The sequence below is a fragment of the Chanos chanos genome, chromosome 12, assembly GCF_902362185.1.
Source record: "Chanos chanos chromosome 12, fChaCha1.1, whole genome shotgun sequence".
NCBI lineage: Eukaryota > Metazoa > Chordata > Actinopteri > Gonorynchiformes > Chanidae > Chanos > Chanos chanos.
In genome coordinates, this window is record NC_044506.1 from 16,091,888 (window position 1) to 16,117,527 (window position 25,640).

General features: G+C 43.1%; 1 protein-coding gene across 1 annotated transcript in view; it reads right to left on the reverse strand.

Annotated features, from left to right (window-relative positions):
- Positions 1 to 25,640, reverse strand: part of vps50 (VPS50 subunit of EARP/GARPII complex) — an 87,889-nt gene that overhangs the window by 51,050 nt on the left and 11,199 nt on the right. The window contains exons 5-13 of the mRNA XM_030788894.1: positions 24,514 to 24,567; positions 19,787 to 19,857; positions 19,502 to 19,619; positions 19,280 to 19,315; positions 18,536 to 18,618; positions 12,027 to 12,069; positions 10,961 to 11,059; positions 7,892 to 8,032; positions 495 to 630 (exon numbers count right to left, since the gene is read on the reverse strand). Of these exons, the coding sequence (XP_030644754.1) occupies positions 495 to 630; positions 7,892 to 8,032; positions 10,961 to 11,059; positions 12,027 to 12,069; positions 18,536 to 18,618; positions 19,280 to 19,315; positions 19,502 to 19,619; positions 19,787 to 19,857; positions 24,514 to 24,567 (781 nt within the window). The remainder of the gene's footprint in view (positions 1 to 494; positions 631 to 7,891; positions 8,033 to 10,960; positions 11,060 to 12,026; positions 12,070 to 18,535; positions 18,619 to 19,279; positions 19,316 to 19,501; positions 19,620 to 19,786; positions 19,858 to 24,513; positions 24,568 to 25,640) is intronic.

Genomic DNA, 25,640 nt, shown 5'->3' on the forward strand with positions numbered 1-25,640 from the left:
TTCCTTTACAGGGGTGGCGAAGTGTAGTACTTACAAAGCCACCAATCATGTGTCAAGTGTACGCTCTAGAGGAGCTCCATCCCTTTGGGCTTACATTGATTTAGGGAGGCTAATAAAGGCGTCAATGACTCGAGAGAACACTTCACCAACACGGTCACTCAGCAAGAACACCCAAAGGACAAGCACAGCCAAGTCAGCAGAAAGGGAGAACGTGAACAGTACATGAGGGGTGAACTGTGAAACACGCTTTTCCTTTAACTTTGATGCTAATCTGAGGGCTGTGTTTGTGTTTATTTACAATGGTTTTCGATGAAGGAATAAGGGTTGGGGAGATCTGTTTAAAAGCCTGCTTTTGAGGGTAAAGAGGAGCAATGCCAGAGTGTTGGAGTTGTTGGAAGCTCCAGTACCCAAAGATGTGTTTTAAGATAATGGAACTGGGATGAACTGTGACAGTATGACAGTGAGACTGACAGGAGAAAAGGCGACGGCTGTACCTCCACTGGGTGCTGCAGTTTCTTCTTTGTCATGCTCCTCATGCCACTGCATGGTCCTGTGGTAGCTGAGCATCACTTCCCATAATGCCTTGCAGAGGTCAGTGAGGCAGGGGATGTAGCTGTCGGGCGTGATGTGCTGGGGGAGAGACAGAGAGAGAGAGAGAGAAAGAGAGAAGAGAGGGATGAAGTTTCAATATCAATGTCAGTGTCCTCAGTCATGGACAGCATGCATCTAATATGTTACATTATTAACACCTTCACACGGAGACAGGACGACTGCTGCCTTTGGAGGAAAAAGGTGTTAGAGCAGTTGGCTCAGGTTGTGTTTAAGCACTATTAATTATGATTTATGAACCAGAGACAGACAAGGGCTGCTGCTCAGGGAGAATAAAACTTTTTTTTTTTTAGGTCTAACAGCAATTTCAAAGTCCGTTTAATAAAAGCACTATTGAGAGGCTACTGGAGATTGATACGACATTTATGAGGTTAAAGTTGATTTACTCTATATGAAAACAGAATAATAAATGGCTTTTCCTTTTTCTGTGCACTTTTACACAGTGGTAAAAAAGAGGGAAAAAGGAATAAAAAGACAAGACTAGAGACAACAAAAAAAAAAAAATCACAAATTTCTACCAAGGCCCAAACAGCTATGGACGTTAAGTAGTGGGCCTTCTGTGGAACACCAAGAGACAGCTGCGTTGAGTCCCGAGTGCTTGATGTAATCCTCCCCCAAATCTCACCAGTGACATTTTAGAAATAATAAATCTGAGAGTGAGAGAACACCAACACACAGGAGAGAGTGAAGGACCTGGACAGCAAAAGAGGTTGAACGTTTACCATGCGTTAAATCCTCAAAAAATCACAGGGGGATTCACTGCATTCCTTGGAGCGCAGTAATCAGAATTAATACCATAGAAACTGCAACCACATCCTTCCTATCAAGTCTAGGCAGAAAATGAAAGACTATTCCATTTCCGTGGAGAGAACCTTCAACATGAAATACCGTTTGGCCCACCTTCGACCTGAGTCACAATCGAATTCCCCGACCGCTGACATAATCCGTGAGAGCTGCTAGATTCGTGGCTATGGAGCTGGCATAGCAAGGGCTTTCGGTATTTCTCTAGCCGCAGTTATCAAAACACGGCTGACCCTCCTCACACACATATTCATCAGCGTTGTCTGAGAAGGCAGTGTCAACGTTAGCATTCAGGCTACGTTAGCCTAGCAGCAGTGCCATTGTTTTAACTGAGCGCATGTGTGCAGCCGCTCCGCATGCTCTCGAGAATTGAGGTGTTGTAAATTATTGTCAGACCAAGGCGCCTTTCACAGCAGTGTTTTGAAGGGAGCTGATGGCGCATAGCAACATGGCCTCCAGCTGTGGAAAAGCTAACATTAGCTGCGGTTTAAGAACAATTTATGTATCACAGCTTGACTCTTGGTTTCCAGACGAGCTTCTATTCAGACTTATTTGTGAGTTTGCTAGTCGTCTGTAAATTAGACCAACTGTAAGGGTCTTTAGTGGTCCGACCTTACACAGCCAAACAAACATTTACTCCAAATTTTTAACCCTTGATGGACATGTGTGTTGGAGAGAAAGCTGCACAGTTGGCAGAACATTGACAAGTATCGGAGTCTCTTAAAAAAAAAGTTGAAAGGGAAAAAAAAGATTTCAACTTTGTGCGCTAACACTAATAGAAAGTCCTGGAACAGTCAGAGACACAGATCTGAGGTCTGCTCAAATCTTGTATGCATACAGGGATGAGGCATTGTTCATAGAGATAATGCAGTAATTCTGACTCCAAACAGAATAAATTAATAGGAATGATTCATCAGTTAAAACACAACAAGTGAATCAAGCAAGGACTTAACTTGCAAAAAACATGAATATATATGCTTAAAAGAGGGGAGACAGAGACTCCTCTCCCCTCTCATGTTTAAACTATGTTGTCCAGACACCATTCAGGACTGATGACGCATAAGGGCTAAGAGTACTATCAAACACAGACTAGCTGAACAGTTAACAGCCTAGAAACAGGAAGTGCTGGTGTAATCATCTGAAGAAATCAAAGCGTAACCTGCTGAGGTGAGCCGGAAGGGGAAATTAGTCATTCCAAATACACAATCAATTGTACTGCCTTAGCAGTTCAACTCCCCGCTACATATCGCAATAATGTTGCCAGGCAACTGGAGTTGGACAGGAAGGGCACAAAAAAAGTGCTGGAGGTCTATCTGATCTATGGACACTCAGATAAGAGTAGACTGAGACGTGACACGGCCAGCAGTGCGCACCCTTAACTAGGAACCATCTTAATTGGGGTCACTGGCACATGCACTCACTTTCTGAGGTGAACGTGAGATTAGATTGAATATAAGAGAAGAGAAAGTCTGTTAAAAATCCGTTAAAAGTCTCACATGCAATGCCCTGAACCTTTTTTGTGCGGTCTTTTTTGACTACATTGACGGACAAAACTCTACTAAGTCACAGCCTGCATTCTCCTGCATGAAATGCTGAGTGGAGATGAGGGGGTAGACGCTGGTTGTGTTGGTCCTAAATTTAGCTGATTCATATCTATTTTTAAATGTGATCATTGTGTTTTGTTTTTTTTTCCCCCCTAAAGTGAAAGGGAGTACGGCACAAAAAAGCTCTGCTGTCGTCAGCAATGTGTAAATCTGCAGTGCAAGCAAAGCGCTGTGAGGCCTCTACAATCAAAGCCCAGTTTCCTGAGGCAGATTCCTTAATTCAGTCACAGAAAACGCTACACGACTGCTGATGCAAAGCTAGTCCAGACTTACTTCAGGAGAACTCCTGTTCCTCATGCATTGTTAACAAACTCTAATATCACATCAGACGGTGAAAGCAACTTATGAAGCTTATGAACATCTGTTATATCTTGGTTTATCACTGCTTCGTGTGATAGTAATACGTCGTTTATGTGTAAATGAAAAATTAATTGTAGGCTCAATACTCAGCGCGAAATATACACTGAAAAGGAATTTGAAGTATAATGTAACACTGAACTGGTACTGTTGATCACCAAAGCAGCATCCAAATTCTCTGTTGCAGTACTTCCGGCAAGGCCATTTGGATTAGAAATGGATGGCAAATCATATTTACAGGCACTTTGATTAAAATCAAATAAAACACATTTCCAGGTGAGCATAGAACTAATTAAGCAAATGAAGTAAACAGAAAACAAATGAGTGTGGTAATTTAAATTTTTTTTCAATTAACTTTCGATTACTACTTAGCATGCTACCCCATAAAAAAAGAAAGGAGAATTAACCCAATGTAGTTTAAGTATGGAGAACAGTCTTCCAGAGGTTTAAAAAATTCATCTTAATTACTTTGGTGCTCAAATACAAATAGTTGAACCTCACTCAGCCTTCCTGAAGAGCTTAGCAGAAAGCCACTGTGAGCAGAACCAAACTGTGATTGCCGACATGTTCGTTAGATGACATCTACGCTAATGAATCCATTTACATGGGCAGTGCTCTCCTCTTTTGTGTGACCTGATTTTGGCTCAGGAGGCATTTCTTAGTGCTGCCAATGCCACGACCTATACCTTTGACCTTACGGCTCCTAACCTATCATAACCCTTCCCTGTAAATGGGATGTAGGGTGACCCCACAAACGCACGCACGCGCACACACACACACACGCGCACACACACACACACGCACACACACACACACGCACGCACCACTTACTATGCCACATCCTTAATGCAGTGTTTTGAGTTATGAAGCGCTAATCAAGGCGACCGGTTCCAGAGTGACCCGCAGTCTCTCCCATACGCACTTCCCTTTGATTAGATGAAGCGTCGCCCACCCGCCTCCCGAGTGTCGCTTTCGTTCGCGCTGAATCTTAATGACAGCGCTGGCGTGTCCTCCCTTATCAGTGCGCATCAACACGGCTCTCGCTGAGCTAATAGACGGAATTAATCAAATGTTCCCTCGCCTAGGTGGGAGGAGATCTACTGCTAACAGCCTAACCTGCTTCCTCAGCTAGCCGCCTCAGCCGGGGGGTCACGCAACGTCTTGTGCATCACCCGCGAGACAGACGATAAAGCAAACATTGTATATTTACAAAATAAAGTGGTAGACAAATAGAGACCCAACCGCTTCCTAAAGGCATTTCTTTATGCGATGGCACCCTGAGTTTTATTGATCTGCGATTGGGTGAATGAAGATGGGAGGGGAGGGGTTTGGAGACGTGTCTGCTCCTGCCGGGTCTCCCTCCTTCCACAAAGGAACGGTTTTGCTCCACAATCGGGGACCTGATTTATACCCTGATGTATGGGTGACAGGGAGGGAGAGAGAGATGTGATTGACTCTTCTTAAGGGTTGGGACCGCAGAAAACTGAGTGCCCTGCAAATGCCTTTGCGTGCACATTTCTCTGTTGAATGATTATGACCAATATCTTGGCAAGCTACCATTATTACCATTGACCATCAAAGAGGTTGTACTGATGAATAGATTCTGTAAACGCTTTGACCGTTTTTGAGAATGAATGTGATCTCTATCCCCCCAGCTAAAACACTCTTCCATTCATCAGAGATGAATATAGGGATTTTCAATAGATGTTTAATTATAGAGTTGGCAGAGTGTGAAGCAGCACAAAAAAGTTGGTCAAGCATTTCTGATAAGGAAAGTGAATTCATAGATGAAATAATGAAGGGCAAAGAAACAGTTAAATCATGTCTAACAGAGCAGAATGGAGAGGCGCGATGTGGAAAAAGGTGTTGGGGGAAAAAAAAAAAAAAAAAGGGGGGGGGGGGGAGATCGGTTCGGCATCATCATGAAACCGCTAACAGAAACATAGCTCAATTTCACAGATCCATCTCCCTCAGCAAGCTCCCAAGGTCGATGTTTAATAAGGCCTATCGAGAGCGACGGCGGACGCATCATTGCCAGCCAACGATTCAAATAATGTCAAGGGGAACAGCAGATATTGATCATTTAGCCCCACCTGGGGTGGAGAGGGAGCGGCCGTGAAAGCGGCACAAGAGGGTCATGGATTTTATACTCATCTTCTATGTTTATCGGGATGCTCCATCAGGAACATATGACAAGAACTGTCACCGTGTTTTTCAGCCGCGCCTACCGCTGTTGACGGTGAAGTGTGGCTCTCCAGATGGGCTGAGGGCTGAGTGTTGTGGGACAGTTATTTCTGACAGGCGAGAATTGGAGGAAGAGGTCAGCGCTGAAGAGGGATGGGAGACTGGGGAAATGGCATTTTTATGTAAATTTCATGAGGTGTCGTCCCCACCCCCACCCCCACCGCATCCCACCTATTCTCCCACGGTACAGGTGAGACCTTTAGAGCAGAATTTTAATTGTCACAATGCAGTTCGGGGATGGAGCGATTAGCATAACCCTCCCCCCCACACACCTCCCTCTCTCTCTAGTCATGTTTATTTTATGATAGCACGGCAGGAGAACGGAGTTGGCAGGGGCTGTTGGTGACACACCAGAGGGTTTATCTAACACTGTCCCTTATGACCAATATCTCCTGTGCTGTCCAGGGGAAAAAAATGAAAGCACTCATAAAGATCTGACTCGTGGCTGAATTTAAAACGAGGAAAGGGTTTTTTTTCTTTTTTTTGTTTCCTCTGGCTGCATTTCTAAAGGGTTTGAAGAGTAACAAATCTAAAATGAAAACTAAATTTAAAAACATAGTGAATCTATTTGACAAAAAAAAAGGAAAAAAAAAAAAAAAAAACAGCTGTGAACAGGTATCCAAACGCGGGAAAGCTCCGGTCTGTCATCAGAAACAAAGGCTTTGCTGGGGAAAACTGACAACCAAAGCTGGTAGGACCACGGATTGCATGTTACCTGATGCCAAGGGATGATGTTCCATTTTTTTTACATGCAAACAGGCTCCCGATGCTGTCTGCGTTCCGGCACAATCCGTCACACGGCTGTCGCCACAACAACACTAAATTTGATCAATCCCTTGCTTGGGAAGGAGCATGTGAGCATCGTGGAGAATCACTTGGGTACAATCCAGTGTTTGTGTAACAAATAAGTCTCAGAGAACTAAATATTGACTTTTCTCATTCAGTTGAAACAAGGAAGCACGTAGAGCAGCTTTTTTTTTTTAAACTGTCCATTTATAAATTAGCAAATGAAATAACTGCTTGTTAGCATTCTCAAAGCTCCAGCCTGAGAGACTTAGTATCATATAAATTTAGTGTAAACCTTGACCTGAGGCCCTCTTAAGGGCTATCTCTGTGCATAGCAGGAGTGTTCCCTTTCAAATATATTAAGACCAGGTGCAGAGGCATTCTATGCAAAGATCATGCCAAATACCCGAGATCTATGATCAGGGCCGGACCACTACAAAGAATCTTACACAATCTCCTGCTGATCATATGTCTTTAACACTATTCATCAACAACACGCCTCCTCACCTAAAAAACTTGGATTTTTCTCAAAAGATTTAGTTCGTGCTACATCAATGTGTTGGTACATTCCATTTCATGGTGCTTCACTGTGTTCATATCAGAGGAGAGGGCAGCTATACTGACAGTTCTCTTTCTTTAGGCGTCACACAGATTGTTGGACACCCCACTGACTGGCTGGATTTGAAAACATCAACGGCAAGTGACAGACCCTACATCAGCGGCTTGTGCATAAAAATGGAATTATCGTCCAACGCCAAGAGACAAAAAAACAAAAAAAAAAAAACCCTGCAGCTGCTAAGACTGTCTTACACCTCCGCTTATAAGCAGGGATGCGTGGCAGGTTTTGGTGGTGCTCCATCTACTGGCGAAAAGTGACACACAAACACAAAAAAACACAGACCCCACGAGGGAAAGATTTCTAAATCTCCGCGCCCCATTTCAGAGGGTAATAAAGTGGTTGAATGAGGACAACTGCTACTGTGTTTGTGAATCATGAGCCCCGGTGAGTTTATGAGTATGCAAATGGACCTCAAACAGTCATGGCTGAAGAGCCTGGACTGACTACAATTCAAACCCAGACAGCTTCTGAGGAGCCACTGAAAGAGTCCATTCCTCTTGAGTTAACTGAAATTAATTGCTTTGCCCGTGAACGACAATGCCTCGCACGTTCGCGAGGCAATATGTCTCTCTCCATCTCTCCTGAAGAGAAAAGAGAAATATGCCATCTAACAGGAACGGAAAAGACGCATTTAACGCTTGACTAAAGCACAAAAAAAAGGCTTTGTAGGTCAGCACATGAGATGATGCTTGGACAAAGTATTGGGGATCTGGGAACAATTAGCATTGATCTCTGCCTGTGGCTGTCTGTGACCTAATAACTCTAATACCTAAGACTATCAGCTGTTGAAATGAACACAAAGAGAATCCTGATCCTGTGACCACGGGAGAGGAGGGACACTTAAAGGGAAGTTAGCAGAGACCGGCCATACCGTGCACAGGTCCTTGTACTGCATCTTCTGGAACTTGGTGTCGGCGTTCCCGGCGCAGAGCTCCACGTAGCCCAGCACTACCTGGAATACGGTGTTGTGGATGGCCTGAGTGAAGTGCATGTGCAGCTGGTCCATGGCCGTCTGAGGAGAGAGGAGAAACGCGCAGTGTTGGTATCCGTTAGCGTCACGGTGACATCCCCCCCAGCTACATCTTAAGTACGTATCCATATATCCATCTATCTTTCTTTCTCTCTAGCTTATATTTTTTTTTTTTTACCCACATCATGTTTTCAGTCACAATAGAGAGAATTTTATATGAGGTGGGGTTTGATAAAGGAAAAACGTATTAAGAACGCTGATGTGTTCAATAAACACTTTTTAAGGTCGTATGCAAACAACCTATACTCTCTATTCTTGAACAGGCACACTGTTTGCATTTTATTTTCCTACATATTCTTTATAAGAACATATCACTTAGTGAGCACTCTGCATATAATGTGTACAAAATGGGCTTTAAATAGACATGAGCATTAACTGGGGATTTAGGAATATTAGAATCATTTGAGCACACTTGTTCCACTGAGGACATCTGTTGGTTATTTTTTGTTCCCCTCTTGACATTCCCGATAGACTCTCTTTCACAACAACAAAACAGAGATGCCAATTCACTTTCTGACACTTTTATAAACATACTTTGACTGTCAGTTCCCACATTTCACACCGAACAGAACAATCTTATCATGTGACAGCACTTCTCCGGGCGATGTGAAGATGTTATCAAAGCCTTTCCCTTCTACCACACATCCCCACAAAAACATCGCTCTCAAAGTACCACTTTTGAGATTCTCAGAAGTAACCAAAACACAAATGACTCTTCAAAACAAGCCATTCACACTTGCAGGTTGTTGTTTTTTTTTTAATACCACATTGAAAAGACTCTCTGTCCACAGAGAGATGAGACTAGTTAGATCTGCCCACCCGCTAAAATGAACAAGACCTTGTTTGCAGCCCTGGTAGCCCAGCTGTGAAGCTCCAGGGCCATCCTCTTTAGCTCCTGCTCCACTTCAAGCCAGGCAGGGAGGAGCTGAGAGCAGAAGGAGCCACGGAGGCAGCGGGCTCAGATCAGCCCACACACTTAGGAGATGATTCATTAAAGAACTGTGGTGTGAAGCGGAGTCTAGTTCCCACAGGAGGGAGAGAGAGTTTTCTTACAGCTTAATTATGCTCCTTACCCCTCCATCCCCCCCCCCTTCTTGTTTCAGAACAAAAACATCTCCTCATGCTTCCAGAGGATTCCATCAATCCCAGTGCTTATAGCTTCATTTATCCTTGAAGTGTCGCCTAATTGTTCAAAAAAAGGCAGAAACCAGATTACATGAGTAAAAAGTTTGAAAGTCTGGTCAGTGTCACAGTTCCATCATCCCATCAAACTAAGATTAATATGAGATTATTAAAACCTGCATCAAGAGAATGTTCTCAAAAAGACAACAATTCCTACCAATACTTCAGCATCCATTAGATAAATGAGCTCAGCAAAACAGTAAACAAATGATAAGAGCAAAAAGAAAAAAAAATGGCCTATACTCATTAGGCTAATTGCAGATATCATCAGCCAAAGAGAAAGAGAGAGAGAGAGAGAGAAAGAGAGAGAGAGAGAAAAGGCTTACCTCCAGTGAAAGAAAGTCAGTTTTACCATATGATGTCTAATTGGTTCAAGGCTTGCTTTTAATGGTTTTTAGCTTTGAAAGCACAATGTTTTTCTGGAGACCATATATTTTAAATCAATGAGCTCAGTTTGACAGAAAGAGAGAGAGAGAGAGAGAAAGAGAGAGAGATGAAGAGGATAAGCAAAGGATGCAAGTCGTAACAAAACACTGACAGCCCATCATAAACAGATATTGCGTTGAAGGCATGCTTTTCACGGAATGGATCAAAAACATCATCAACAGAGATGAAACCCCAAAACAACCACAGTACAGACTCTCTCGGCTTAATGAAACATCTTCTCGGTATCAAGCCCATATCTTAGAAAGTGCGCATTGTTCAGACAAACAGAGGGGTATTGAAAAAAACGTCGCTGTCACCAGTCGTCTTGATAATATACATTAAAAAAAGTTGGGGGGGGGGGGGCACTTTTCCCAGGGTTCTGTCTCACAGATGGCTGCGGGGATATTTTGGTCTATCCAGACAGGGATTGTGCACAGTCCTGAATAAATGAGATGAGAAGGAGAAAGAGAGGGAGCAGGAGTCTCAGTAGAGGCCTCAGTAATCAAGCTTGCTCCTGGAAGCTCCTGAAGCAAAGCCAGGCGACGCATCCGCAGATTAAAGCGAAGAGTTAAGCACGCAAACACACGCGCTCCACACGGAACTCGCGCCGCGGCCGCCTCGGCCAAAGCAATGTTAAAGGATAAGTCTTGACGGACGGAATGAAAAGGATATTGTTCAATAACACACATACACACACACACACACACAGTGATTTTACCTTTACCTCATTTTTTTTATTCTTCATGTGCGTTTTTTTTTTTTGTTCAGTATATTGCAGAGATTCAAAAGGCCCTAGGAAAACGTCGGCATGTCAGAAATCGATCCCTGATACATGTGGATTTCTAGTTCTTTGGATCAATGGCAGACCATGCCAAGCAACCCCCCCCCCTTTTTTTTCTACAACTTTCAGAGGAGAGAGAGGGAGAACAGGTTTGGAGAGGGGAAACAGAATTTGATAACAGACCAGTAATCACAAACTTAAGCTCGTCTTCAATAACAGCTTTCTGATTCAGTGAAAACAAAATCCCAGGGTGAAGAAAAGACGAGAAAAAGAAAGATCCCATCCCTGCTGGCTGAGGCAGTTACAATCTCCTGCAGCCTGCACCCCCCCCCCCCCCCCCCCCCCCCCCCCCCCCCCAACCCGAATGAATCATCTCCTCAGTTTGATGGAGAAGAGAGAGAGCGATGGAAAACAAAATAGGAGGGAAAAAGAGGGAGGGAGGGAGAGTGAATAGAGAGAGAGAGAGAGAGAGAGAAAACTGATGCTCAGACAAAGGCAGGGATGAACGATAACTCACTTACCTGTGTCTTCCCCAGGAGTGAATACGCCAGCTGAACTTTGGTGTAGTGGGCAACATCGAAATGTTTGCAGGTTTTCGACAGGGCCACGTCCAGCTGCTCCTGTGTGGACAGGAGGAACAGAGAGAACAGATGAGGTGTATTGAGAAAAGAAGCACAGGACCAGAGGAAAGACTTAACATTACAGAAAAACTCATAACAAGCAGCCTGGTTAGAAAACGTGTGAGGGCAAAAGAAACTCCTCGGTTAAGGTTTAAAAAAAAAAAAAAAAACCCTTTTTGATTAACAAATAGCAAAAATAACTTTAATGAAACGAATGAATTATTAATACATTCTTACATTATCTTTTTAAAATCTGTACACTGATTAAAGGTAAAATGTATTAATAAAGCTACAGTGTACCAATGCCATTTCAGACAGAGGTAGGTTAAGAGATGAGTAGCTGCAGGTATATAAATAAAACTGATTCAAGCAATTGTGCTGAACAACAGAATAAACGCATTATTAAACTAAAGTTCTTATACCAGTGTTATACACACAAATGAAAGGGGGGGGGGTTATTAAGGTTAGAGAAATTGACTAATAAGGTCTGTGTTAATTAATTTACTGGCAGAGAGACAAAGAGAGAGAGAGAGAGAGAGGCTTGAGTTACACAGTGAGCAGGATGTGTGAATATAAGAGAGAATGGGTAAAAAAAAGCAGGGGAGTCTAACACTAGGCTATGGCCCTTCCAGTTACATTAACTGCATGAGTCTCCCAGTGCAGCATAACTGGGAGAGAGAACGGCCCTGCATCTGTCAGGTTTTAATATGCCCCAGTGCAATCTGCCAGCCTTCAGAGGGAAGGAATTTGCACACTAATACAGCTAGTTCCGACTGCTCGTTAATATCAATGATGCAAATATTCATATTATTCATGCCATTTTAAACAATCTACTTCCACTGCAATATTTGAAGCTAGCCTTGTTACACAGAACTGGTTCAAAAAAAAAAAAAAAGAAAAAAAAAGATCTCGTTATTTGTTACCTTCTTGCGCACACTTGTTTGACATTTCAGATCGAGTTACATACCTCTATTTGTTCCAGAGTGTCTTGGAGCTTCGAATTCAATTCACTGAGGGAAAAAAAGAGGGCATAGAACATTTTAACCTAACGTTTTGATGATTTGCTTTTTTTTTTTTAACGTCATCACCCAAAAAAAAAAAGTCTTGAAAGAAAAAAAACCCCCAAAAACGTCCATTCAGCCTGATTACAGTACAGAGTCAGGGGAGAAGCTTTTGTCCTCTATGCTCAGTACATCAAGACACATAATGAGCGTAAAGCATTTTTTCTCAGATGCATGAAAGGCTGGAGTGAGGCTGCTGTGTCTCAGAAGAGACCTGTTTCAACGAGCCACCTTTTTCTGACTGAGGGAAGTGGCTTTGACGTCTAAAGCACAAAGGTACTTGGACGTTCTCTATAATGTACATGGCTGTATCTGATGTTCTGTGCATGATATGAAACCACCTGGTTTTCTAATGACGGCGTGAGCAATCAGCGACTCTCCTCTTTTTCGGTTGTTTTTTTGGATGGGGTCTGTGATAGGACCGCTTTCCCAGAATGTATGCCACGTGCTGCGTGATTTTAGCGCGCGGAAACAAAGCAGACCCCAGAAGCAATTTTGCGAGCAGCGTTTTGTCGTACTCACAAACAAAGCAATTAAAAACATGGTGATTTTCATTTTCAAACAAACTAGTTCTGACAAGAGCAAAAAAATAAAAAATAAAAATTAATAACGCGCAACACTGCAAGCTAAGCCTTGCAAGATGATCAGACAGAATGCATAAAATTTCAATTAAAAACAGCTCTCTCTCCCCCTCTAACAGTCGGTTGACTGGAAGACGCAGGAAAGAGGAGCTCCTGCAACCCTGGACGCCCCTTTTCAATTATTGCTGCTAATGTGCTGAATCTTGACCCACAGAGCTAGCGCGCAAACATACACCAGATAGCTATACCTGGAGGAGGCACTGCAGAGCGAAACAGGAGACTCTAAGCATGGAATGCGTGCTGTGTTAGAAGGGAGCAGAGGAGTATTAGGGCAGGGGGTATGACCTTTTCACTAGTAAATTGACTCTTTTAGACAGAGACATTTGTGTCGCTTTTTCTTTTTTTCTTAAAGAGGGCTCTCAGAGAGAATGACAAGGGCCAGCGACAGCCCCTGAGCACCTCTCCCAAAATACCTCAGCAGGCATAACGGGGATGGTTGTAGAGGCGGGGGGTGGGTGGGTGGTCGCCCGTGATTTTGGGGATGGTCGGGCTGTGACTCATCTCTGGTCCACCTTCGGGGCACTCCAGAGGAATCCTGACGTGTCAAGCTGATTAACGATTCCCTGACTCGTTCAGACGTCTATTGTGACTGCCTGAAGCCCCCCTGCCGAGCCAAGGTCTTCGGGGAGGGAACGTGTAATCACATTTTAATGACTTTTCACGACAGGATCTCGAGGAAAAAAAAAAAAAAAGAGAGAGACTGATTCCACGCGGTTTTATTATGAAACCATTACGCAGAATGAATGGTAAAAACTGAAGCGCCTCAACATGTCCTCAGGTTGTTTTTCTCTTTTCTCCTTTAACTAATAAACACATAGACACCAAAACGAACCTTGCTTTCTGCCTTCCTACAAAAAAGTCCACGTCTAGACTGCAGCAAAATAAATCTGCAGCCTGAATGAGGCAACACAAAGGGGAAACTGCAGAGAGGACCACAGTGGTTCGGGGTAATCCTTTGTAAACTCGAGAGCACTGGTCCCTGTTCCGGCTTAGGGGTCGTTCGTTAATTAACTCCACTGTTCTACACCTGAACGAGCAGATAAACGAAGACTCCATTACCAGGCCAGATTAGAACTGAAAGATAAAACCTCATGGATTCCTGCAGAAAAAAAAGGCAAATTAAAAAAAAAAAAAAAAAAATCCCTCTCCATGTCCAGATCGGGTTGGTTTATCTGGGGGCCCACGTCTTTTGTGGATCCACTAAGTAACAGAGAGGGAATTCATAGTTTTAAAAAGGCAAAATTCAGAATAGGATATGATTCTCAGCATTAAATGCGCCTTGTCTGAATGATGGATGATATTACGGATTTGTAATCAATGCAACATATTGTAACCCAGCTCATTCACATTTGTATGGAACACTTGGAAATAAACTGATGACGGCAAGACATCCAACCCTGGGCTTTTTTTCTGTCTCTCTGTTAACAAAGAAGCAGCATTCACAACATATTTATAAGCTTTATGACGGGTATGACCTATAGCCAACCACTGAAAAAAAAAGAAGACTGAGGCACATAGGAATGGCAGATATAATTATCAGTGAAGTTGAGATGAGTTGGCTATTGGAGGCATGGTTCACGTTCATGTTTGACAACTATAACCTTTCTTTAGTCTGAGAGAATACCATCGCCTTCATTCCAGCGGTTGTTTCACAGTCACTTTGTTTTACTGGCCGTGTTCTGATCTAAGTGCCAGACTTGGAAACAGATGTTCCTGCAGTGGGCTCCCTGTTGGCAGTCACAGCCGTTTTACAGCCGGGTGTCAATACGCATGCCAGTTTTGCATTTCGTAAATCGATTTAAAATGATATGAAGTGATTTTTTTTTTTTTTTTTGGTGGTTTGTCTGGTGCTTAAATGATCTGTGTGTTTCTATATTTGTCTACGGTGTGATGTCTGAAAATTGTGCAAGCATGTGGAAACAAAGAGACTCAAAAAGAGAGAGAGCGAGAGAGAGAGAGGGAGAAAGAGAGAGAGAGAGAGAGAATGAAACACAGAGCTAGTGTGTGAGATAGATGTGGGGGTGAAGAGAAAGATGGCAGTTGCGTGGGACATGAAGCGTGAAGTATGTGCTGGACTTTCACCGAGTACCAAAAATCATGGTATCATGGTATAATTGTAACTGCACACATCATTTTGTATTGTAACTGTACACATCATTTTGTATTGTAACTGTATACATCATTGCACAATGGCGAGCCTTTTTAAATCCAAACCCAAACCCAAACCAACCATGTCCACACAGTGGAGATGGGATTTCTGTTGGGAACTAATTGGTCCTCCTCACTGGATTGTGGAACTGTGGGAATGGATTCGGAGCTTCGACCTCTATTTCACCGTTCTTCATAGTACAAAAAGGCGTGTGCCTTTTTTTTCTTCTTTGAATGATTGAGTGAGTGTGTGTATATATGTTTTTCATTTTTCACTCAACATTTTTGATGTCATCACATGTTTAGACACTTGAAATGGCACCCAACATTTGAAAAATTGAAAACAGTTTTCCTTCCATGCATTGTGGTTATGGTATAAAACAGCCCTATTCAAACGGTGGCCAGTGGGCCAAATCCGGCTCTCGAACAGCCCAGAGCTAATTGCAGTCCAATTCAAATTATATAACAGTTAGTTCCGGTCCAGTTATTTAATTGGACAAAAGGCATTCCATAAGTGATAATACATACAGTGTAAAAGCACTGGGACGTTTAACCATATATGTCACTCAGCTTTACAGCACAGTAAACATCTTTCCAGCCACACAAAGTTGGCGCCTACCTGGCAGCAAGCTATAAGTTGCAGTCAAGCTTGGAAATTATCTTTATCAACACTGAAAAGAAAAGCTGATGACAAAAACTGTTGTTTTTAAACTTGCTTGGGCTACCAAGTACTTGTTCATTTTGACCATCTGCGAACACTAAATAAATGAATGTCTATTGTAAAACGGTTATAAATAACTGTACAAATGTAAATGTACATAGCAGGCCAAAAATAAAAAAAACAGGGGTAGAGTAAAACCCTACCCAGAGCATGGATTTCTCCTTGATGGTTCGACAATTCTAATTTTAGAACATAACCAGTCAGAACTGCATCAGTGTGAGTTGACTGAGAAAGTTCCAGAAAGAAAAAGTCAGCAACTGCAGGGCCGGCAGCTGATTCACAAGATGTAACCCTCCGGGCTCAACCTCGTGGGCTAATTCGTTTGGTCTACTTTCCTCTATGTCACAATTAAAAAATGATCATCATCTCTGCGTGTTTCTGGGTGACAGCTGTGTCCAGATGTGGCAATGCACTTCCTCTGTTGCCATAGACATTTGATGCCCCCCTCTGGGCTGCCTGTTGAGTTAGCAGAAACTGATGAGTCTGACGTCAAACGCTCAGTTGATTGTGAAAGGCCCAAACAATGGCTTGTTAGACACTAATTACCCCAAAAGGCTGCAGGGAGGGGGGGTGGGGGTGGGAGAGGGGGAATGAAGAAATAAAATTAAAAAAAAAAATTCCTCTGACTTGCAAACAAAAACCAGTCACACAGAGATGCACACTTCTGTCGCAGTCTTCATCAAAACTTGCCAATTAAACTGAAAATACTGTGAGCTACAATTCACAATGCTTTCAGCAGTCAGGGGCTGTCGCCACAAAGTGAAGTTAAGCAATGAAAACACTTTATGCATCATTAAGCCAAGGCAAAAACAAGACAGGCTTTTAACTGTGAAGAAGCATCCAATGAAGTCCATTTTCTCTCCGGCAACTGCACGTGTGTGTGTGTGTGTGTGTGTGTGTGTGTGTGTGTAGGGGTGGGGGGGGGGGGGGGGGGGCAAGCAGCATCTCTTTCACTCCAGCCAAGCTCCCCATACCACCACTCTGAGGCATTCATTATTTTCGAGGAGTGATTGTGTATGTTGCGTACCGAACGTAGACGGTCCGGGCAACATTATGGGGCTGCTCCTGATGGTAAACGTGGTCTTTCTAAGACTACCAGTCACTTTCAGCTCTTTTTTTTTTTTTCAGATTGCTGCTCACAAATTCTCCTGGATCAAGTAACTCAGAGATCCAGGGGCTTTACAACAGTATGTCAGCGTTGGCCAGAACAAAATGTCGAGCAAAAAAACAAACAAACAAACAAAAAAAAAAGGACAAAAGTAGACCCTTTGTCTGGAAGACCTTTTATAAGAGTACAGGAGTGAGCATTTACAGCTTCATGATTCCCTTTTCAAAGGAAAAGGACTGAATGGGAGGAGGCAGGGGGTAAGTAGGTTTCCATGGGCTGGCAGAATATTACAAATGCATAGATATCTCCCAGTGTAGATAGGGGTTATCTGGAGGCTAATAAGATAGAAGAAGCTAGCAGTACCAGCCCCCAAATGTTTGCTTGTGGATCGATAACTGGCACTGATCACTGATACGGAACAGTGCAAACAAAGAGAGAGAGAGAGAAGGAGAGAGATCTCCAGGTAGAGATGGGCTGTGTAGTTCAGACCGTGCACTTAAACAGTCAGTGCCCCTGTATCCCCTAATCTCACTCCACCCTGGGGAATACCCTAATGAAATAATGACAAGCCATTAGCACAGGCGGTGGCTTTTATTGATCGGCAAGCAGTGGGGGGCACATCCGTTACCGTACGCTGTTCGGCGATGAGCCTTCGCGCCTCGTTTAAAGAGCATCCTTTTTTTTTTTTTTTTTTTTTTTTTTTTTTTTAAACACGAGCGGGGTCAACGGCTGTTAAACTTCCCCGATTACATCCCTCAAGAGAATTCAAAATTGACTTCTAATGTTCTCTTTAATGGAACAGATAAAATATGAAGGCTGGCATTCAAATAGGCACCATCATTTCAGTTCAGACACAGATAATGCAAAGATTCATTTGCAGAAAAATGTTATCTGGCTCCACGCTTTAAAAGACCACTGGATAATCTTTCTAAGAAATAACTAAGTGAAGGAGATTTAGGAGACAGTTTCATCCACAAACATGACCGCAAAGGAAGGTCAAAAGACAGTTCCTCCAAACCCCTCACTGAGTACCAAACTGAGCGGAAGTGCACCTTGACTTCTATTCACTGTTTGTGCTGTAACGTTTGACAACTTTGCCGCACCTTCAGGACGACGGGATAACCTCACAAATACAAAACACAAAAGAGCGACTGCTGAGACGAGCTAATCTGAAAATAATGATGAAGGTTTTCTTCTCACCTCAGCTCCGTAGTGAGTCTGAGCATGAGTCATCTTCTAAACGCATTCTAGACCGTTCCAGCTTCTCTCTTTTTCTTTTTTTTTTTTTTTATCAAAAACCAATTTCTGTTTAATACATTCGTGAGCATACTTGAATCTCTCACTCTATAACACAACATAATGAGGATGCTCTAACCACTCATAAACCTGCTTGTGGTGTCTTCGCTAATGTAAATTCAGACACCGCTCAAAATGAAAAGGCGGAGCACACTTTTAAATCAGTTTAAAGGACCTCCATTCACATTTGAATGGATTTTGTTCATATCCTGGCACTTTAACCACCTAACTCAAAAAAAAAAAATTCAGAAGTATTAGCACAGAACAAAAATCTTGTCAGCTACAAACATGAAACAATGAATACAAAAAGGCCTCGTAGACCACTTCGGAACATGAGAAAAATTTGCCCAGGACTTTACTGTTGTTTAAAAAAAAAAAAAAAAAAACATTCTGAAGAAGCATGCTGACTCTGAAAGTGCCAAACCTGGTTTGGTCTTAAAAAGCGACGACTTTGGGAGGTAGAGTTATGGTAGTCAAGCTGCCTGGAAGTGTTTCACATACCTTATGCAGCTGTAGTGTTTGAAAGTGCTGGCGGCTTTCTGACATTCCAAACACAACTGGATCGCACCTGGATAGTCCTCCTCCTGTGGAACCAAAACACAGAGCGCTGAAACGTTTGCAAAGGAATCCTGCGAACAAAACATTTACTACAAACGTAAATGATCTAGCCTGTCAATAAACTGTGTGTAGCCTGTGCAGAGTTAACCTTCACATCCAGGATTTTTTTTTTTTTTTTTTTAAATGGCATGAAAGATCCAGAGGTCTCAGAAAAACGGGTTTAATGTTAGACGAACACTTTAAAAAACTGCACGAGGCCGCTCTACAAAGCAACTATGCTAATGAGAGGTGTATTCATACTGAGACTGGAACATTGCATCTGGTTCTATGTGTTCCAAAAAACCCACACAAAGTTCTGCAATATGACAACAATTTGTCCTCTCTCCTGTGGTATTACAAGCAGTTGTCCCCCCTGTACACACATGTGTGTACTTGTACACGTTTCCTTAATGGATAATGACGTGCTGTTCCGTACAACTTGGCCTTGCACACTCCAAACGCTACATGAGGAGGACCTTGCGCTATAAACATTTCCAGATGGTTTCTATGGTTGTGTGTATTTTCAAAGAGTGTAATAAGGTGTAATGTCGGTTCATTAAAGGCTGTCCTGTGTATCTTCGTAATTGGATTTCCTCTGTAGTTCTAAGTAAAGAGAGGAGAGGTGAGAGTAATCTAAGCTGAACTTACCTCTAGCATTTCACTGAGTCTAACATCTGTCCTTTGCTGTAGAGGAGTAAAAGAGAGGGTTTTTCAAGTTTGATAAGTAGAATGCACATATCCATGCTTACTCACACAATCAACTTGTGAACATGTGTACATACACACACACACACACACACACACACACACACACACACTTTAAGTATTAATCTAGAGAATGTGATGTGATTTAAGTGTTGATGGGATTACCAGAGTCTTTATGGTTCTCAAAGATTTGAGCAGTCCCGTCAGCAGCTGTCTGCGCCTCTGATTGGCCAAGAGCCCAAGGCTTGCTTCAGTAAAGCCCTCTTTAGCACATCTCAGCTGCCTACAAACCAGAACAAGTTTCCAAATCAAGCCTTTTTAGCTAAAACCATCTCAACATCACTCAAGATTGTGAGGTGAGACAGTCGGGGCGCTTGCTGACTCCGAAAACACGATCACTTGTTTTTAGAATTAAAATGTTTTGGATGAAAATAAGACAAAGACACCGACCTTCTGGCATTAGTGCAGATGACGGCGGCCAATTGGAGATTCGTCTGTAGTGATGTCACTCTCTCCAGTTCCTGAAAGGTTGTTATATTAATTACTCATTTCCATATAAGGACACTTACACATCCTGAATCATTACATAAGCGCTTCTCCAGCGTAATGGGAATAAGGAAACCGACACTATAGCAAGACTCAGGATCTTTAATATTCACTATCAGCCTATGCATTCTTTCAAAGTGTGTGAGTGACCTTCCTATCATTAATGGATTCTCATTCTCCCAGGCACAATATTCTCCTTCACAGTCCTCAGCTTCCACTGTGACCCTTATGAAAAACACCCATATCTCTGCATTATCCATCATCAAGCCACACTGACCACAATGAAAGGGTCTTTATTTACTTATTTTTTTTAATTCCCCTTTCAACGTGTACCTAGGAAAGGTGGTGACCAGAGAGAGAGGCTTTTGCAAAGGAAACAAGCTCTCTGTCAGAGAGATCTGGCCGGCGAAGGATCACGTCCCAAACCAACATTAACCAGCATCCGAAACAACCACTGGATGAAATTTGGGGGAGAGGTTTTGCTCTCTTTCATTTTTCATCTTTCTGTCTCTCTCTCTCTCTCTCTCTCTCTCTCTTTTTTCCTCAGATCTCTCTTTTTGAGAAGCCAGCTGTCACAGCCTGAGGTGGAAGAACACGGGGTGACCCCGTCTTAAGACGCACATCAACTGGGCACAAAGAAAGAGCTAGTGTTGGAGAAGAAAACATCATCCCCACTGTCACGTTAAAGATAATTATTTAGTGAGAGAATATGAGGTGGAAAAATCGATTCCACAGAGAGGTCTCACACACACAGAGGCTTCCTTATTTCCGACTTCACAAGTGAAAGCATTCAGAATAAGAGGGACGATAGCGTCGGTTATCTCTGAGAAAACCCCAGGGCTCTGAGTTATAAACAAAAAATGTATTCAACTTTCGCCGGTCTGGTTTCTCCAATATTTTGGAGTGCACCCAAAAGGTCAGAAAAAAAGGGCTGTGATAGAAAAGACTGATATTACAAACAGAAAAGACAAGAACATGCACTCTGCAGTCTCCCTGCCGTTCGTGTTGAAAGGGGAAAAGGTAAATTACACGCCAATGTCAGCAATAATAGGGCCAGAGAAACATTTGCATGTACAGGACAAACCATTTTAATCCTGTGAGCCAATGACACCAAGTCACAGCAATGTCACCAAGCTGACTGCTTTGGCATTAGGCAGGGAGGTGTGGGTGGATGCCTTTCTGAAGTAGCCTCAGAAAACCCCTTATGATGGGTCCTTGAGGACACCTTTATGACAGGCGGTGGCCAAGCCCTGGCCTCTCTGAGTCTCATGGTCCTTGTAGGGTAGAGGGAAACACTGGAGTAAGAGACAGCCAAAACTAATGACTCACACCCTAATGAATGCGCAGTGCTAATTTGACTGAGTCCGCTGCCCGTGACGAACGGAACCAGAGCATTTCCGTTCTCTTTTTGAAGCCCGGCCAGGAAGAGGCAGACAGACACGGGGGTCTAAACTACCTGTGAGCGCATCTCCCTTTGGTGAAATACAAGATGATGCCCTGTGTCTTTCTTCTGGCCAATTAGACAGGAGATGATCTGGCGAAAATAAGACAAGTCTGTTCTTTTTTTCCCCCCTCAGTGGAATAAACAAATTATACAATGCAAAAGTTTAAATGTAAAATTTTTGGTTTCAGTGAATAGGCTAAATACAAGTCTTTTTGAATTTTGAAGAAAAGGATTTACAGGTCCCAAACGACACACTTCTTGCTTTCACACGGTTATGCCAGAATGTCTATGGCTTTTTTTTTTTTTGTATTTTCTGCAGCCCTGGCCTTAGTACTGAATCTTGCCTGCCCACTGCCCCTCCTCCCCTGGTCATTAGTGCCATTAGCACAAAAGAGAGCCCTCCAACGTGTGGACCAGTCACAGAGGGCAGTGTTCTAACATGCACCTGTGTTTCCGGAGAAACACGGCGGCAAGAAAAACAAGGCCAACCTAAACAATCCCGGTCCCATCTGTGCCGCTGATCTGAATACGGGTCAGACGGGGTGAGCGATCTGTGTTTCAGAGCACACGGATTCAGATGGCGCTCGGGTACATTTTAGAGAAACGTCCCACACTATTACAGACAGACGCCCGAGGCGGGAAATGCAGCCCAGGATCAAGCTGGCACCCAAAGCGAAAAAAAAAAAACACACACACACACACACGCAGAATAGACGGCAGATGTCTCCAAGGCAAAAAAAGAAACAAGCCAAAAAGAACCCCTCATTATTTTGAGATCTTAAAGTAAAGGTGGTGTGGAAGAGACAAATTATAAAGCCATTGGCTTGAATCTGCTCACTGTCTAACGGTGGTGGCAAGCTGCTGAAAACTTATCTGACAGCGTCGCCTTCGAGCTCTCATAAAGGACAGTCTCTCAGTAGAAGCCTGAATCCACCACATTTTTTTCGACCTGCTTCTAAGGAACACTGTGTTAAGAGCCAAGGTCACTGTTTTAGTCCCGCAAGGGATGGACAAGATGTTCTAAATTCACGTACGGTTCGACCTTCCCGTGACCTTTACACATTGACTATGCATTGGCTACCAAGTTACATGGAAGTGTTTCCTCACATTTTTTTTTTTTTTTTTTATTTTAGTCAGAAGAACCTTAAGGTGACATTGGGTTGAAGTCTAACACATATATCCCACACAAAACTTTTTTTTTTTTTCCCCCCCAGGGAAAATCTTCCAGCCATGGGATATTAAGGTTGTGCTTCAATTTAATTGCCCTGTACAAACAAGCATCTTTGCTGCGGAGCACACCATTTCCCTGAAGCCAATCAGTCACATGCGAAGCAGCGTACAGGGCTTTAAATGCCAATCCAGCCTTTACACTAATAAGAGCAAATCACTTAAAGAAATGTAGCGCAGGCTCCTTTAATTGCTCTAGTGTTACCTGTCAGGAAACTCAGAGGGCTATTCATTAGGATAGAGGGCCTGACCGCTGGAACAAGCTGCTTCACCACCTGACTGCCCCCCCCCCCCTTACCGTCTCCATCGCTTTCTCCATTAAAAGGCCTCTGGTCTAAGTTGTGCTGATAAGAACCATGACAATTTTTGTGATTGCACAGCCCTTTCTTAAATGACCAATTCAATACCCTGTCTACCGCTCCATCGATTCATTCCACTGATCTGTGAACATTACGGAGAGCAGCGGAACCCCTTTACACCCTCTGATGTGTGAGATAACAGGGGCACCTTCTTGACTGTGGGGGAAAATGTGATATTATTCATTCCATGTAACCAGTATGCATTGCAGGAGAAAAAAAAAAAAAGTACTCAGCGGTTGAGTTGGTACTCCCTCTTTAGCACAACGCGTCGTTAGTGACAGGACGACCCAGGATTTTTCAAAGAAATTTTTATTTCTTTTTTCTTGACCGCGAGAAAAGGAAACGAACCCTCTGGGTTATTGTTGCAATTACAATACAGTGGAGACAGTAACTGAGTAACTGAAAGTTCTGCTGGGTAATGGCCTCCTAACCGCCTCCCTCTGTCTTATTCTCTCGCTCTCTTTCTCTTTGTGGGGACAGCATGCTAGACTATTTTGGTCAGGAAAACCACCATCCAGTTTAAGACACAGAGGTGAATTCTAGAGAGACAAACCGTGAAGAACTAGTTCATTATTTAATGTACATTCGAGAGGAGGCTGAGGATCCGGAGGCATTTGGGTGCCAGGAGGTCTAAAGAGGTTCCGTGGCTAGCCTCTTCCACCACTGTAACAGAACCGAGTTGAGATGTGAGAGCTGCAGAATACAGTACCGTTATGTGTCAAACCTCTCGCAAGCACTTATGAACAAAAGGTGTGCAAACATACACACATCATACTTAGGTGAACTGATTTCAATACTGGACTAATCTTGCAGAAAGAGAAACCCAAAAAACATCCATTTGCAGTGCGTTGTCAGGATCAGTACCATCAACCCTTCACCAGCAGCTCTACAGATCACTTCGAGCCCAATCAAAAACACCGTTTGAGTTATAGATTACATGCTGTATAAATCAGTTCCTTTACTTAAGATGTGTGAACACTACCAGTTCTTGATCAAAGCCTTTTTGACGTTACAGATACCTACAAAAAAAAAAAATCCTCAAAGTGATCCTATTAGGGATCTGAGGCAGCACAGCCGGAGGCTACAGGACATAGCCACTCTTTCTTCTCTCTCTGCTTTGATCCCAAAATGCTGGGAAATGATCGTTTGAGATGAGAGCAAAAAAAAAAAAAAAAAAATTCAAACAGACTTCATTACCAACATGTCCATCAGTCGTGCCACGAACACAAGAAAATCATCCAACTACAATTTATATGACAGAGGTAAAAGCAAACAGATTCCTTTTAGTACATGGAAAACAGCTTTTATTACCATGGTAACTAAGCAGCAAGTAGAAATGAACAATTCAGTTATCTTTAGTGTGACTGACAAGAGTTCAGTCAGAATAAGGCGCGCAGCCTACTTTAGAGAGAGGTCGGCTCTTTGACTTTGCACCTGACAAATCCTGTGCTGAGTTTGTGAAGGGACAATGCAGTTAGAAAATCAAGGGTCAAATTGTCATGGACTTAGAGACTGGGCTCAGTAATCAAGAAACAACTGGCTGTGGTCCAATTCCATGGATAACGGCTTTCGATACAGGTTCATTCTAAGGGAATGCTCACCTTAACATACGAGGGCTGCTTCTCCAGGATGAGGTCTGCAACCTTTTTTGACACCTAACAAAAAAGAAATACCAGCACAAGGTCATTACAGACACGGATTGGCTCATGAGACGTAGCCTGTGGAGATTAATAGTGCACGCACACAACACAATTACATCTGGCATTCAATGCTGAGGAAAGACCCCGGGATGTGGACTTAATCTTCGCTCAAGGCTTTATTTGAGAAACACAATAACAGCGCTGTGAGAATTCACATACGAAATGATGGTTTTTCTTTTCAGTCATTACAGGGCTAGCGCACTTAGGCATCGCTGTTGAATAATACTTGATGGACTCATTTCCATATCTGTAACTCTTAAGGCTAACGCTACAGCTCTCTTGTAGAGCAAAATCTGAAATGACGGTGAATAATGAACGGCAAAACGATGGATGGTCGCGTCATGTGACAGGCAGGTGAACGTACATGTAAATGCCTCCAAATAGCTAGTTATAAAAATAAAAAGAGCAGCAGTATCCATTATCACACTAGAGTGCTATGATCAGTGACATTTCATTTGACTTGGTCTGTAATGACATGACATAACATAACATCTGTCATGAATTATGGTGTCAAACTGTGACATTTATTATGATGTCCGCCACTGTTAAAACAAACAGCGAGAAATTCAGGATGAAGACTTTACACTATAATACAATCTGGCAAAAACCGGTCAGCTAGCATACGCGGTCACGAAAGGGAGCGAAGCCTACGGCGAGATCATCGTTTAGTTAAATTTCAAATAACTGTCATTGACACGTCAAATCATCCATGTTAAATAATGTGCTTCCAGTCCGATTGACGGCACGTAACGGGAACCATCTGATGGAGATCACCGCTTGAGGGAAAGTCAACCCGAACTAAACGGGCAGAGGAGAAAAACACACAGGCACACACAGGCAGACACACACACAGGCAGACACACACACAGGCAGACACACACACACACAGGCACACACAGGCAGACACACACACTGAGAGAACGCTGTTTAAGGCTAAGATGGTTGTGTGAGCGGTCTCTGAGCTGGATGGTGGGGTGTGGTGCTTGAGCTGAACGTGGGAGTGTTAGGAGGAGCAGAACAGATGGAAG